Source organism: Anolis carolinensis, chromosome 2 (assembly GCF_035594765.1).
Source record: "Anolis carolinensis isolate JA03-04 chromosome 2, rAnoCar3.1.pri, whole genome shotgun sequence".
In the NCBI taxonomy this organism is placed as follows: domain Eukaryota; kingdom Metazoa; phylum Chordata; class Lepidosauria; order Squamata; family Dactyloidae; genus Anolis; species Anolis carolinensis.
Window position 1 is genome coordinate 240,235,386 of NC_085842.1, and position 17,126 is coordinate 240,252,511.

General features: G+C 38.3%; 1 protein-coding gene across 5 annotated transcripts in view; it reads right to left on the reverse strand.

The window, feature by feature from the left end:
• The window catches only part of kdm4c (lysine demethylase 4C), a 398,176-nt gene that overhangs the window by 184,983 nt on the left and 196,067 nt on the right, over positions 1 to 17,126 (reverse strand). For all 5 annotated transcript variants that reach the window (XM_062971935.1, XM_062971934.1, XM_062971936.1 and 2 more), the window contains 3 exons: positions 15,251 to 15,432; positions 13,013 to 13,226; positions 11,835 to 11,911 (listed from right to left, as the gene is read on the reverse strand). In XM_062971935.1, the coding sequence (XP_062828005.1) occupies positions 11,835 to 11,911; positions 13,013 to 13,226; positions 15,251 to 15,432 (473 nt within the window). The remainder of the gene's footprint in view (positions 1 to 11,834; positions 11,912 to 13,012; positions 13,227 to 15,250; positions 15,433 to 17,126) is intronic.

A 17,126-nucleotide genomic window follows, 5' to 3' on the forward strand; every position in this document is an offset into this window, starting at 1 on the left:
TACTACCGCAAGTTCATTCCAGACTTTGCCCGCTGGTCTGACCCAATCACCAGCTGCATCCGTGGGAAACAGCCTTTCCGCTGGACAGAGCAAGCAGAGAAAGGGTTCTAGCAACTAAAGAAATTATTCACGTCCCAGCCAATCCTTCAGCACCCAGATCCTGAAACCCCTTTTGTCGTGCAGGCGGACGCCTCCGATGTGGCGATTGGGGCTGTACTCCTACAACCAGTGGGAGATCATCTCCATCCTTGTGCCTTTTATTCCCGTCAATTGACCGCGCCAGAGAGAAATTACACTATTTGGGAAAAGGAACTTTTGGCCATAAAGGCAGCCTTTGAAACTTGGAGACACTGGTTAGAAGGGGCCAAATTTCCCATTGAAGTCCATACTGATCATCGGAATCTAGAGCATCTAAGAACTGCCCGCAAGCTAAATCAGAGGCAACAACGCTGGGCTTTATTCTTTGAACGTTTTAACTTCCAAATTCATTATGTAACCCCAGCCCAGACCAAGCAAGCAGATGCTCTGTCACGGAAACCGGAATACGCTGCAGGGCGCAAGGAGACCTTTGAGTCCCAGCTGTTACAACCCGAGAACTTCGCCACGCTCACAGTGGGAAACACCAAATCCACTCCCATTGAATCAACTCCCTCTACTCCAGGGCCCCTTTGTGCTCACGAAATCAGGGCTAGTCAGCAAGCAGATGCTTGGGCACAGGACCAACTTCGCCAAGGACTACGTTTTCCCTTTTCGCTCAAGGATGGGCTACTTTGCTATAGAAATCATGTTTACATCCCCCCAGGACCGGGCAGGGAAAAAGCACTTCGTCTGTGTCATGACTGCAAGCCAGCAGGGCATTTCGGACTATTCAAAACCATGCATTTGATCCTAAGAGACTTCTGGTGGCCCAAGATCCGCAAGGATGTGGAAAAATATGTCAACACCTGCCCAGTATGCCAGCGCTCCAAGACAAGAAGGGAAAGACCCTCAGGGCTTCTGCATCCCCTCCCTACCCCATCCCACCCATGGGAAATAATCTCTGCGGATTTTATCACTGATCTACCACCTTCCTGTGGATTCACCACGATCCTAGTGGTGGTGGACCTTTTTACCAAGTTAGCCCATTTCATTCCCTGTGATGGCCTTCCCACGGCCAAAGAGACTGCAGATCTATTCCTTCAACATGTTTTCAGATTGCATGGATTGCCCAAGAGTTTGGTCACAGACCGTGGGTCCCAATTCACCTCTCGTTTCTGGAAAGCACTACAAAAACTATTGGGCATAGACTCTCGTTTATCTTCGGCTCACCATCCCCAAACGGATGGGCAAACTGAGCGCACCAATGCCACTTTGGAACAATACCTTCGCTGTTATGTGAACTACCAACAGGACAATTGGGCTTCCCTGTTACCGCTGTCGGAGTTTGCCTACAACAATGGGGTCCAGGCTTCAACTAAAGAAACCCCGTTCTTTGCAAACTACGGCTTCCATCCACGTTTCTTTCCTTCTGTCATTGAAACCTCAGAAGTTCCCGCAGCAGAGGACTGGCTGCAGGAACTCACAGCGGTGCAACAACTTTTGCTCCAGCAACTGGACCAAGCCAAGGAGGACTATAAACGCCACGCTGACAAGCATCGCCAGCCGGGCCCCGAAATCAAGGTAGGAGACCGGGTTCTTCTGTCCACTTGCTTTTTGCCCTCCCACCGTCCCTGCCGGAAGCTAGATGCCCGTTTCATTGGTCCCTATCCAGTGGTGGCGCAACTCAACCCCGTGACTTTCAAACTCCAACTTCCGCGCTCTATGCGCATTCATCCAGTGTTCCATCGCTCCCTGCTCCTTCCGGCGGATGGTGTGCGCCCTGATGCAGACCGGCCGGCCCCCCCTCCTGTTTTGGTGGACGGAGAGGAGGAGTTCGAGGTTCAGGACATTTTGGATTCTCGCTTTCACCGCCGCCGCCTACAATATCTCATTGACTGGGTGGGTTTTGGCCCCGAGGAACGTTCTTGGGAAGACGCTTCCACAGTCCATGCCCCCGATTTAACCCGCCGCTTCCATCAGACCTATCCCGCCAAGCCGCGGCCTCGCGCCTCGGGGAGAGAGTCCCAGTTTGAGAGGGGGCTTGAGGAGGGGGATAGTGTGATGATTCATGGGCCATGTAGTCCCATTCCTAGTGCTGTTGTGACTGATGAAGAGGAAAACTTGGGTTTTCCACCATTTCAGCCAGAAAAGGAACCATTTCAGCCAGAAATTGAGCCTTTGCACCTGCAGGAGGCTTGTCTTCCAGAAATCTGCCAAACAAGCCCTGAGTCGAGTTCTCCCCCTTTTTCGCGCCGTAATTATTATCTCCAGCAAAAAGGAGTGCAGCAGGCTAATCGCAGGAGTTTGAGAATTGCAGCAAAGCATTCAGATGATTAAGCCTGCTCCCATGAGAAATTTTAGGGAGTCATACATCTGGACACAGAGATTGACTTTCGTTTCTGATTCCCCAGAGAAGTGTTCTCTGGTGGGAAAACGAGGCCTATTTAGGTTCCTTGCTCCCGAAGGAATCTTGCGGAGTCAATTCGTCAGCTACCGGAGCAGCGTGTGTGGACAGCTACTCCTGCTCTCAAGCCTTTGTTCCTGTTCCAAGCCTTCGTTCTGAGCCTTGTTTTCTCCCCGGATCTTGCCTTGTTTCCCGGACCTCGCCAAGTAATTGCCACGGATCTTGTTCTTGCTCCTCGTTTCCTTGTTGCCTTGAATCAAGCTTTGTGTTCCAAGAATCAAGTTATTTCCCAGCCTTGCTCAAGTTCATGGACTAAAGGACCTTGTCATCTCCCCTCACTTGCTTGGCAAGTGAGTGTTTCGGTTATTGGATTACAACTTTGGACCTTAATATTTCATATTGGACATTGCTTCTTTGGACTAATTTTGACCTTTCCTGAAAGGTCTACTTCTGGACTAATTTCCTATACTTGTTTTTATTAACTTTATATATTTCCTTAATAAAGATATTAGATAGATTCTGGCCTCTGTGTATGGTTATTGGTGCTCTGCAGCCTGGGTCGTGACAATGGCTGAGTAAGGATTTGAACCCTGGCCTGCCAAACCATAGACCAGCACACAAACCTTTCCACCATGCTGGATCTCTAGCATTATTGTTAACTGTTGTCAAGATGACTTCGACTTCTGGTGACCCTATGAATGAGAGTCCCCAAAGTCACTCTATCAACAACCCTACTCAGCTCTTGCAGACTTGGGGCTTCCTTGACTGTGGGGCTCATCTATATCGGACAGGTTAGCAAGTGTAAATTTGGTCCAGGACCATTGTTTGGACAGCGTTACGGCCAGCTGCAGTGGCATGGGCAGGATCTATTACAGCACTGGAAAAGGAAATAGTCATTGCATCCATTAGACAGTGGATTGGGTTGAATCTGACTCCAGGATATTTCAGTTTCAAGCAAATTCTGGAAAATCCCCTGAGTCTGCCAAAAGCAGACCAATGTTGATTTAGAGTGGAAAAAACCAAGAGTATTCACTGAAAACTGTTGTACATCGTGAAGACTGCCAGTGGTCTACTCACATTAAGTATGGGGTTTGGGGCCAGTCCCTGAGTATGTCCATCTAGAATGCTATCTTCCTCTTTTCTTACTACTTTCTACCTTAGCAAGTATTATTGCATTTTTAGTGAGTCACAACTGTGTTTGCAAGATGATTCCTGGTTACAATTCCTTTCCTGACTTAGCTTAGGTGACTGGCCTGTCTTACTCTCTATATGGTAAAAGTCTTTGTCATTAAGTTTTGAGTATTTGTTTGCTTACTTAAGAGATTAATGCAATGATCCTGTGATTACTGTAATTCATGGTGTCCCCTTTTTGGGGGGGGGGGGCTGGAATATTTATTGAGTGTTTGCAGGATGTGGACCACTGTTTAAGTTCAAACTAGAATAAATACTGTCTTGGTAGCCTGAAGCAGTTCTATAGGTGTGTCATCTGTTCCTTGTCATTTATTTTTTTGAAATGCCTTGAGTAAGGGGCGTGGTCTACCATGGCCGGGTAAGCTGCAATTCCGACCCGCCGAGTGCATTTAGCAAGATTTATGGATAAATAATGAGTTTGGAGGTCCATGCACTCCCCCTAAAGAATATCAATCAATCCAAGAAAAGATAAGGAAAATTCCTCCCGGAGATGTGAAGGATTTAAAGCTCCAGTAAAGCCACAAACCGCAAGCTAAGTCAGCGTGAATGCTTCTGGAGAAGGAGAAGAGGCAGCCATTAAACGCTGTACATATCAGTGAGACAACTCTCACCGGCTAATGAATCAAGTAAGTTGGAGCGGGACTAGGATAGAGAAGAGAAAAAAAAATTGGAGCCGGATTATAAGTGAATACTTGTTTTGATTTTGATTTGAAACTGAAGGGACGGAGAGCTGGGAGAGAGCTATTGAGATCCTTAAAACAAGCCTCCAAGTTGAGCTCCCTGGTTAAATGAATGAAAAGGTTTGGGTGAGGAGGAAAGAAAAACCTTCAGATAAAACATACCGGCTTCAAAGATTTTCTAAACAAATAGAAGAAGAAGAGGAGGAGGAGATAAAAATGATGAGAAGTCCCTCCAAGAAAGCCCTCTCTGTACAGTATAAAGAACCCCTCACCCCACCAAAGAAAGGAGGGAAAAACATGGAGGACAAAGCAGCTTCAATAGAAGCAGAATCGAGTGGCCATGTAAAGCCTCCTGTGGGGGAGGGAAAGGCAACACATCTAGATATGGAAGAAATGCTGACGAGATGGACACAAATAATGAGGGACGAATTGGGAAAACATTCCCAAAGTCTTAATAAGGTTATGGAAGATAAATTGGAGGAGGCAATTCAGAAAATGGAAGGAAAAATTCAAAAAAATCACTGAGAAGATGGAAGAGAAGATAGAGGCAAAATATAAAGCCAATAGCGAAAAAATTGAGGAGGTGAATGGGAAGATCTTGGAAATACAGAAGGAGGTGCAAGCTATACATCTAGAACATGGGACTTATAAAGAGGAACAGGAAGAAAAACAGAAAAATCAAAAAGCTAAATTTACAGAGATTGAAAAAAAATGATATATTTAGAGGACTCACAAAGACGCAATAATATAGTAGTGAAGTATTTTCCAGAGAAAGAAAGAAAAGAACAAAGAGTTAATTTAAAGGAAGAAATACTGAAATGGCTACAGGACATTGCTCCAGCACAACAATGGATAAAAGAAGACCTAGAAAGAGTTCACAGATTAGCAGATGGAGGAGGGAAAATCATACCCAGGGATACAATAATAAAGATAACACAATATGACAAGAAAGAGCAACTGATGTACTTATTGAGGAAAAATCCAAACAAATTGGAATATAGAGGCGTCAAACTGCAAGTATTTAATGACTTATGCACACAAACAAAGGTATGGAGACAAACAATGAAAGTATGCACTATTCTTCTTCTGAAGAAAGGAATTAGGTATTCCTGGGGATACCCAGTCTGCCTGAGATTTCAGTGGGCTGGAAGAAGATACAAGATCAACTCGGTTGAACAAGGCCTTCAACTACTAAGGGAACTAGGGATCCATGAGGATAGAGAAGAAGGGACCGGACTGAACAATGAAACATCTTAAGGAGGAAAAGAAATATTGGAGGTGGTACAGGGAAAGTAAAAGAAAGAACTATTTGAAGAGGATAAGGCAAAGGATGGGAAAGAAGAAGTAAAGTAGAAGACAGATAGAAGAATCCATAGATCAAGTTAAAGAAGAATTTGACATTTTGTTATATGAGCACTCGGGGGGAGGGAGAACAGCGGGCCTGGGATTACCACTCCACCGCTCTCCACAAGTTGGCCTATGGGGCCAGGGCTGGGACGTAGTGTCTCAGAAGTGGAGAGGAAGAAAGAAGAAAGGGGGAGGGTAAGGGGACAAGGGGGGAAATGGGATGGGGACTTTGGGGGTAGAATGCACATAAGAGAGCCAATAACAGAAATTAATATTGAATATAATGTCTAGTAAACTGAAAATAGTGACACTGAATGTTAGAGGTCTGGGAACAATATGTAAAACTAAAAGAATTGGAAATTTATTGAAAAAGGAACAAGCACATATTATTTATTTACAAGAAACTCACCAGAAAAGGGGGGGTTTGAATGAAATAAAGGCAAATTGGATTAAAGATTATGAAAAAGCATATGGGAGTTCCAAGTCAAGGGGGGTAGCAGTAATTATAACAAACAAATGTAATTTTGAAATTAAGAGTGTAAAAAAGGATGATGAGGGGAGATATATTATTATAGAAGGGGAAATTGGGGGAGATAAGTATGTATTGGTCAATGTGTATGTCCCAAATGAAAATCAAGGAGAATTTTATGAAAAAATATTAGGAGAAATAAAGAATTGGCAGCAACATTTTGTGATTGTGGGAGGGGACTTTAATATGCCTATGGATAGGATGAAGGATAAGTCAAACCCAACAGTAAAGGATAAAAATAACAATATAACTGAAGTAAATAGAATTATGAATAAATGGGGACTAAAGGATTCATGGAGACTATTAAAGGGAGATGAAAGAAAATATACATACTATTCAGCAGTACATAAAACATATACTAGAATAGATTACCTTTTTATCTCGAAAAATATGGTAGATAAATTATTCAGTTCTGAGATAGGAATAATAAGAATATCAGACCATGCAATAGTAAATTTAGAAATTATAAATAAACAAGATTATGAACAAACAAGAAGATGGAGATTAAATTCCAATATATTAAATTATGAGGAAATTATTAGAAGAATAGGAGCAAATTGGCAAGAAATATGGGATATAAATGACAATAATGTATCAAGAAATATATTATGGGACACTATGAAGGCAGTGGCAAGAGGATTATGCATAAAAGAAACCTATAATCTCAAAAAGAGACAAGAAGAAAGGAAAAACAGATTGGAAAAAGACATAGAAAAATTGGAAAAACAATATATAATAAAAAGAACAACACAAATATATAACGAATTGAGAGCAAAGAAAGAACTAGATAAGATAGAAATAGATGAGGTTCAAAAGAACTTGATATATTTGAAAAGGGAATTCTTCGAATATAGCAATAAAAACTCAAAAATGTTAGCCAGAGCCGCACAAAAGAAAAAAAAATGAAAAATGAGATAAACACAGTGAGAGATAAATCTGGAAACATTTGTAGGTTAATGAAAGACAAATTAAAGATATTTGAAGAATTTTATAAAGAACTCTATCAGGCTGGGAAATGCTCAAAGGATAAAATTCACAAATATGTGGAAACAAATTGGACAGTAAAAATAGAAGAAACAGATAGAGAGTTATTAGAAGCACCCATTAAGAAAGAAGAAATAGAACAAGTAATTAGGAAATTAAAAATTGGGAAAGCGCCTGGACCTGATGGGCTGGGCCCAGAATATTATAAAACATTTGAGGCAATGATAACTCCAAAATTATTAGAATTATTCAATGCAATAATGGATGGAGAACGAATACCAGGATCATGGAAACAATCATTAATAATACTATTACCCAAACCAAAAAAGACTTGACAGACCCTGGTTCTTACAGACCAATATCATTAATTAATCAAGATGCAAAAATTTTAACAGCGATTATTACCAACAGAATGAGCAACTTTATGTATAAATATATAAAACAAGATCAATGTGGGTTTGTTAAAGGGAGACAAATGTCCAACCTGATAGGAAGAGTAATAAATAAAATACAAACAATAGAAGGGGGAAAAAACAAAGCGGGGATTCTAGCACTGGATATATTTAAAGCCTTTGATAGTGTGGAATGGCCAACTATTCAAACAATAATGAACAAATTTGGATTAGGAAAAAGGTTCAAAAATATAATGAGCCAATTGTATTCAGATAATTATACAAAGATAATATTAAATGATGGAATCACAGGAGAGATAAAAGTAACACGAGGTACAAGGCAAGGATGTCCTATGTCGCCTATACTATTTGCAATGGTAATGGAATTACTAGCTAATGTAATAAGAAAAGACAAGGAATTAGAAGGCATAGGAACAAAGTTAGGAAAAATTAGCTTATTTGCGGATGACACATTGATAACAATTAAGGAGATAATGAAGAAAATGGAAATAATTAAGAAACATTTAACAGAATTTGAATGGGCAACTGGATTGAAGATAAATTGGAATAAATCAGAAGCAATGTTATTTAATTATACCAAGCAGGAGGAAGAGGAGTTTAAAAAGCAGATGGATATAAAAGACATGAGAATAAGCGTAAAAGAAAATATAAAATACCTTGGAATAATCATAACCAAAGATCTAAAATCCATAGAAAGGAAAAATCTAGAAGAATTAAGAAAACACATGGAGGTAAAGTTAAAGGATTATAATAATCTGCGATTATCATGGTTCGGCAGAATAGCCCTAGTAAAAATGAAAGTCTTACCCAAAATAAATTTCTTGTTCAGAATGATACCATTAATGATTTCAGAAAAGGAAATAAATAACTGGCAACAAATGATAAACAAATATTGCAATAATGGTAAAAAGAACAGATTAAACAAACAAATTTGGTACAAGCCCCAAAAAGAAGGCAGATTGGGCCTTCCGAATATAAAAAAATATTATGAGGCAAACCAATTAAGATATGTAGTAGAGAAGATGATGGATGGAGAAGGTTTGGAATGGATGGAATCAGGGAATAAGGCAATTGAGTGGAGGAAGGATAACATATTCTTTAAGGAAATCTCAAAGAAAGAGATAAAACAAATTGGAAATATATCATTAAGAAATATAATGGAAATATGGAATAAATATAAAGGACAATTAATTAATAAGAATTCAGTTTTAACGCCAATAATAATGGAAAAAGGTTTCCCAAAGGAACTAAAAGGAACGCTAGATAAAGAATTAGAAAAAAGGGAACTAAAAAGGGTAGGAAATTGGATAGAACAAAAAATGGAAAAGGTAAAAATGAGAGAAGAATTGAGAGGAATAAATATTTCTTGGATTCACTGGATTCAATTAGAAAAATGGAATGAAAACTGGTGGGCCCGAAATAAAACTGGAAAACAAATAACGCAATTTGAGGAATTAATAATAAAAGCATTAAAAAGAGGAAATAGTGAGCCATTAAAAAGAACAACAAGTAAAATATATAAAATACTAATTAAAGACATAGAAAAAAAGAAAAGACTAACATTAAGAGAATCATGGGAGGAGGAATTAGGAACAAAGATAACGGAAAAAGAATGGGAGGAGATATGGAAAACAAGACAATTAAAAAACATGTCAATTAGAATAAAAGAAAATTATTACAAACTAATTTGGAAGTGGTATTTAACACCAAGAAGGTTAAATATTATGAATAAGAATAATAATGAAAAATGCTGGCGAGGGTGCCAGGAAATTGGAACCTACATGCATATGTGGTGGGATTGTAAACATGTAAAAGGTTTTTGGGAATTGGTCATAAGGGAAATAGAAAATATTATAAATATAAAAATTAGAAGGAATCCAGTTGAAATATTACTTTTAATTAAAAAAGAGGATGAGAAAGATAAGAAGGAAAAAAATTTAATAGACATGCTATTAACAGCAGCTAGATTATTAATTGCAAAATATTGGAAAGGAGAAATGAAAATACAAATTAATGAATGGTATAAAGAAGTTTGGCGAATGGCACTGAATGACAAGCTAACATCAAATTTAAAAGTAAAGAAGGGATTATGGAAAAAAATGATTTTGAAAGTATTTGGAGAAAATTTCTAGAAAAATTATTGGAAAAAGAAGATGGGAATTTACCTCCAAATGAAGAATTGAACTTTTGGTGGGACTACAGAAGAAGAGATGGCTCTGGGGAAGGGGAGCACAGGAGTGAATGTAAATAAAAGAGGGGGAAATGTATAGAATATGTTTATATAATTGTAACTTTTTCTCAATAATAACAATAAAAAATATTTTTTTAAAAAAAAAAAGACAGTTGCATCTGTCAAGTAGGGAAAATTTAGGTACGCTTTATGTGGGAGGCTAATCTACAACACCATAAAACTGCTCACGAGGAAAAGAATGAGGAAGAACAGCCACCAATGGACGGTGAAGCAACAGCTCCCCCTGTGGTCGGAATCGTGAAGCTGGAAAGATGTTAAAATGCCTCTGTGTCTGTCTAAAACTGAATGTTGTTTGTCTGTTGGCATTGAATGTTTGCCATATATGTGTTCATTGTAATCCGCCCTGAGTCCCCTTCGGGGTGAGAAGGGCGGAATATAAATACTGTAAATAAATAAATAAATAGCAAAGTTTTTGTTTGGAAGCATGCCCGCCAAAGAAAACATCAGAGCATGCAGGATTGGTAAATGTACGTACCATATATTGTTGTACATGCAAATAGTGGTAGTAACAAGAAATTATTGATAGGATTCACAGTTTGTCTGGTTATGCTGGTTTGTGATGACAACTATTGTATATAATAAATGTTCTTTTTTTTGTTCAACCAAAAAAAAAATGAAATGCCTTGAGTACAGTTTCCATTTTATTTTTGAAAATTCTAACTTCACCTTCAAATAAATCTCCCTTGATCAAATCTGCCATCCCCTCATCTCTTTTGTATACCTCTTCTGTGCATTGTTTCAACCATATTTTTATTTGTAATTGGCCATGTAATGTGTTTCCCTGCTGGTTGTATAGCATCTCCACTCTTGGTTTAAATTTCCTTTTGATTTTTCAGATCTTGTGGAATATGTCTTTTGTTTTTCCTTTTTTTGTTGCAATCCTTTATTTCTTTCCACTGACTGCTATAATAGTTCCCTCTGGCTCTGCTCTGAAGTTGCTGAACAGTTGCATTCCTGTTTAGTCTGCCACCACAGAAATAACCTGTATGACATGTGAAACCCTACCACGAGCACTGATATTGTCAGCATAACTTCTTCTCTCACACAATCTCACCACCGCAAAAAGACAGTGCCAAAGTGAGGGATCTCAGTATAAACAACAATAAAGATGCAACAGTTTTATTAGAAAATGGCTTAAAATGATATATGCTCTTAGATTTTTTTTCAAATCCATTTTATCAACGTTCTTTTACAATATTAATTAGAACTTTATAGACTACAGATATTACCTGTTTATTGCTTCCCACAGATAGAGGGAATAGAGGGGATAGAGGGAGCCTTTTAAGAGCTCCTTGAAATCCTCTTTTACAATGCAAAGCATATTACCTCTGAAGTGTTAAGTCCCCCAAGTCCATGCAACTTATTCTTTCTTTATGAATGCAACCTAAATTACCCTATAAGATTTAATTACTGGTTTGTTGCATTTTTTAAATTTAGTAAGATTTCTATTTCTCATTAAAATGGAAATAAAAATGAGAGGAAATCAGTAATTATTGAAGCCTTCTCCTCTCCCAACAGGAAAATAAATTAACACTGTAGCAATTAAAACAGGCTGTTTATGGAGCTACTGAGCAAAATCTGGTCAGCAAAATAACAAAGAAATGGAAAGTAGCCACAAAAAACATTTAGTCGAATTTTACATTTCCATAGTGGACATGTTGGTGTTGTAATTTTCTTTTAAGGGGGGTGGGGACAGAAACAAAACACAATCTACCAATACCACAAATGACATCTCAAAACAACCCACAAAATACCAGATTGTAATTTTTGGTAGCTTTTTAACTGGCATATTACACATCTTACTCAGCATAATCAAAAATTCTATTTGAACCATAATGATTCTGTGTTAGCTATGAATGGAAAGATCAGAAGAATGAACTTCCATGTCTTTTGCTTTCACACACAATTAGATTTAGGATGCATTGTGAAAAAAAGCTAAACCAAATGTACAACTTACAGCTGTCCAGGCTCCTCTTTTGCATCGTGCACACAGCCACCCATCATGGATTTCATGAGAAGGAACACCATAGCAACCTATAATAAGAAAGTTGAAATGATAAACATATTCTGTACCTATTGCCTTTATAGCTAAACAGGCAACTAAGCTATTAAAGAAAGACACTGGATATGCATACCATACCATTAAAAAAGCAATGAATACTTCCCCAATAATATGTTTCATACTCATACTGACAACTAATCTACTATCTCTGGAAGCAATAATTCTCATCCTTAAACCTGTCATGATATCCACAACAATCTTTCAAATAGCCAGTAAACTAGTAAACCCAACTGCTATAACTATCATCATGTAGTAATGTTCCATAGTAAAAAAAATTATAGCATTGTGAGTAATGCTGAAATTCTGGACATATTTAGTGAATTAAGGCTTCTGACTGTTAAGGAAAATGTATGGATCCTTTATTAAAAACTAGGATGCTGCTTGAAATTGAGCAGTACTCACATAAGGTAACATCCCTGATTGATTTCTAGGAGCAGAAATTGAGCAAGTTAGAAAATCTATATTGCACGGATATCCATCCCAATCTTCTTGCACAAACAACCTGAATGCCTCTTGGCTGCAAGACAGTCCCATGCAAGACTTCCTCTCAACCAGGGAAAAGCTGTTTTCAAACGATAGGACCTAGCCCTTTTGTATCCTTATTCACAGTTTACAGATGCTTCTCACTGAAGGATGGAGAAGAGGATGGATTACTATGTTAGCAGAATAGCCCTGGCCCCTCATGGTCAGTCAAAGTGAGCGGGTGACTCATCCCAATTTCACACACAGAAATCAAGCAGGTCTATTTGCTTACAGAAAAAGCTCTGTTTGTTTTCCTGCAATATCCTTTGCAATTTCCTTTAAATATACACATTGCATACTTTCATCTAAAGGGATCAGAAGGTTTAAGGTACTTTCTGGTTATATTGTCACTATTGATCAATCTCGCACTATCAATTTTATGGCAGACAAAAATTATATAATTTCACACATTCGAAAATAGGAATTGGGTTTATGGTTCTTCTCTGTGTCTTCAGAATAACTTGATGTATTATCTATATTGTAATTTTTCATAGACTATAGTAACCTAAGTGCAAATACAATATTTCAAGCTGAACAACTATGATATTTACTTGCATGGACCTGTACACAACACTTTGTACAGGCTATCAGCACACTTGTTCCATCTTCTTCAATAAAGCCATTGGATGGATAGTTTTCTGTGTTATCCTCGCTGTATATAAAACATATCTCTGGAATCAGTGGTTTTGTCTTTCCCCTGGCCACAAATATGTCTCCTTCTCTTATTTCTGAGGATGCATAGATGTCTTCATTAGGTCTGTCAGGCTGAAAATAGAATTTGAATAGAAACTCATTTGTTCTTTTGTTGGATAGGTTACCTTACTTGTTTTAAAATTATAATAAATCCATTTCTCATTGCTTACTAGCAATTTTAAGCTGCTTTGCAGCATTCATAGTGGAGCACACATGGAAAGAAAAAAAATCATAATCACCACCTCAGATAAAAGAAAAAGGTCTGTCAGATGTTCCTACTAGCTATCTATTTGCTGCTGCCACTGGCTGCTTCGCTCTCTCAGAGTTTGCTGCCTATCTGTCAGTCCTCCATCGTCTACTGGATCAAGTTTCAGTTGCTGAGTCAGCTACTGGCTAACTAGCCAAATTAACAGCTGTTTTCTTGTAAGGTGATATAAACTGTCTATAGCAGTGGTTCTCAACCTGTGGGTCCCCAGATGTTTTGGCCTTCAACTCCCAGAAATCCTAACAGCTGCTAAACTGGCTGGGATTACTGGGAGTTGTATGTCAAAACACCTGGGGACCCACAGGTTGAGAAGCACTGGTCTATGGGGTGTGGTGATGCCAAACATGGTCACTCCACTGAAGAAAAAAGTGAGGGGGTGCCAGTTTCCATGTTTGAGATTGCAGGAGATCATGGCTTTTTATTTACACTAGAAAGGTATTTTTAAAAAACAATCTGCCCTGCCAATAAAAGAAATTTAAAAATTTGACTTGGAGAGCATGGGACAAGGAACAGCCATTCCAATAGTAATGGGTCGAGGGGAGTAGCGAAATAGTGCTATCAGCTTTGACTCAAGACTGTAGCGTATTGCTGGGGAACTTCAGCATCCATGCAGCTTAGGATCATAGAATTAAAGAGACCACAAGGACCATCTTGCCAATACCCTGTCATGCTGATTTTGACTTGTTTTATACAGAATTATTATTTGTTGTTTTATATCTGTATTAATATGTATATGTACATTGCTTTAACGTATTGATGGGAGCTGCAGCTGGACAAGAAGTCTGAGTTGTCTGACTGGTGATGAGAAGAGCTACAAGCTGCAGCCTAGCTACCCTATTTCCCCGAAAATAAGGCATCCCCGAAAAATAAGACCTAGTAGAAGTTTTGCTGAATTGCTGAATTGCTAACCTCCCCTGAAAGTAAGACCTAGCAAAGTTTTTGTATGGAAGCAGGCCAAGCGTCTGTCAAACAGAACACTAGAGCATGCAGGATTGGTACATGTACATACCATAGAGTGTTGTACATGGAAATAATGGTAGTAAGAAGAAATTCTTGATAGGATTCACAGTTTGTCTGGTTATGCTGGTTTGTGATGACAACTATTGTACAGTATATAATAAATGTTCATTTTTTGTTCAACAATAAATGTGAATTCTTCTTCATGGAAAAATAAGACATCCCCTGAAAATAAGACCTAGCATATCTTTGGGAGCAAAAAATAATGTAAGATACTGTCTTATTTTCGGGGAAACACGGTAGATCTGGGGCCAATGAGAGTTGAAGCCTGGCAAGATCAAGGCTAATGGGAACTGCAGACACCCAAATCTGGGACGGATAGGAGCTGCAGTTTGACCAGGTCTTGGACTGATGGGACTTACAGCTCATCAGTTGTACAATTTTATGAAAAGTCTCATTTGCATTTTCTAATGGGACCATTAATAAAAATTGAAAAGCAAACAATGAGTGTTTCTAAAAAAAAATAGCATTACAAAATCCCTAACCTGGACAACACTGAGAATATTTGCTAGTAGTTCATATATCTCAATTTACAAAAATATCTATTTCTTCTATACTCCTTTTTCCACACCAAAATCAGGAATTCGCTCTATTCTCAGTTGTTTTTCACTGTTGGTAACCAAAAATGCAATTGTTTGCACAGAATCACAAAATCTGTTTAACATGCTGGAAGAAATATCCATTCTCACTGGCTTAGAACAAAATCAAACACAAGCCTTCTACAAGCATTGGTAATGGCTTTGATTTTTAAATAATTTACTTTACAGATGAGATATGTGAATACCTCTCAAATTAGATGAAGAATATTCCCTACCTTATAGTAAGGTTTGAGGAGTGTGCAGATGGCACAATAGGGTTCCAACTTTGCAACAGCTGCATTGTATTCCTTTTCAGCAGTAAAATGTGGTGCTCTGTTCTGCCAAAGGTAGACAAGAGGCTTGGCCCAGGATTCTGTTTCTTGCACTTCCTCTTCGATTAAGAGAGTCTCTGGCAATTCTTTAAAAAATGACATTTGAAAAGGCTGTTTTTTGAGACAAGCGACTATTTGAGCAGATATAAAGGCAAATAAGAGACAATTCTATATAAAGCAGTCAATGCATGTGAAAACACATGCATTGACTCAAAGAGGTGGGTTGCACCATGAAAGCAGAAAGGAATATCCTTCCTACTGCAACCCAAAGGCGCTCAATTCTTCTAAAACATTAATCATGGCTACAGAAAACAGCATATCATTTGGGAATAATAAGTCTCATGAGAAGTAATTCCTAAGCAATACCTTTTTTACATAAATGCATCTCAAACTGAATCAGATTCTCTTTCTGCTGTACAGACGAATTTAAGTTTGCTAAAATGCTGAAACAACAGACTTCAGTAGAGCATGACAACATAGATCTAGTTGACAAAAAGTATTTATAGATCTTTAATGATGAATTGCCCTTGATTTCTAGAGAACAGCATGGCACTTATAAATGGCAAAATTTCTTTTGCTGGTAGAATAGGAAAAAGTTGCATGAAATAGTTTTCAGCAGGATTTCTCTCTTGGTTACTTATTGAAGTTTCTCCACAGTGACCTAAAATAATAATAATCAGCACACTGGGTGCAATGCCTAAAGACCTTGGCATGCACTTAAACACATTCGGCACTGACAAAATTACCACCTGCCAGCTGCAGAAAGCCACCTTACTGGGATCTGCACGCATTATTCGCCGATACATCACACAGTCCTAGACACTTGGGAAGTGTCGGACGAGTGATCCAATACAACAGCCAGCAGAGCATCTGCTGTGGACTCATCTTGTTATGATTATTATTATTATTATTATTATTTATTTATTTATTTATTTATTTATTTCTAGACCGTCCTGTCTCCCCGAAGGGACTCGGGGACTATCTTCATCTCTACATTTTAATATAGAAAAGAAGAAACTGCCAAATATGCAAGGAGATGAGATACTTTTTAAGTAACGTGCAACTGTTCTGCAAAGTGACTTACGTAAATAACCTGAAAGATACAAATACTGTTTAATACTGTGAAACTGTTCCCAGATGTGCTGAATCATTCAATAGTATTTCCAAAATAACACACAGGCCCCTCCAAATATCCATGGAAGCATTTGGAGTTGTACATTAACTCAGTTTGACTCCTTACCTAAGACAACATCCTAGCTTTATCTTTGAGCTCTTATATTATTAATCTTCCCCTTCTAATTCAAATTATTTTATATTTATACTCAATTTTAGCCCTGATTTTAAAGGCATTGAATAAGAACATTTATTTAAAATATAAATTGAAGGAAAAGGATAAAAATACAAAACAAAAGGTTCCAGCAGGGAAGTACTGACACACTGTTATACCCAATTAATGTGTCGTGTTAATGCTAAATTTCTATGTAAGCCAAGTCACTGTATGTTTAAACAACCTCTCATTTGTCACATGAGAGATGACTGCCTTCTCCATCTTCAGAGCTTGGAAGTATCCAGCTTCATAGAAAGATGTATTTGTAATTAAGACTTTAATTTATAATTGCACTGCATGATGACTACAATTTAATGAAAGATTATTTTGCCCTTCTCCCAGCATGCCACCACCCTTCCATGGCAGAGGGATTACTTCCTGCTGGGAGACATGAGGTTGATAATGCTGACAGCATTTCTACTGGTAGTTCTGCCATGCTTTAGATCAGGAGCC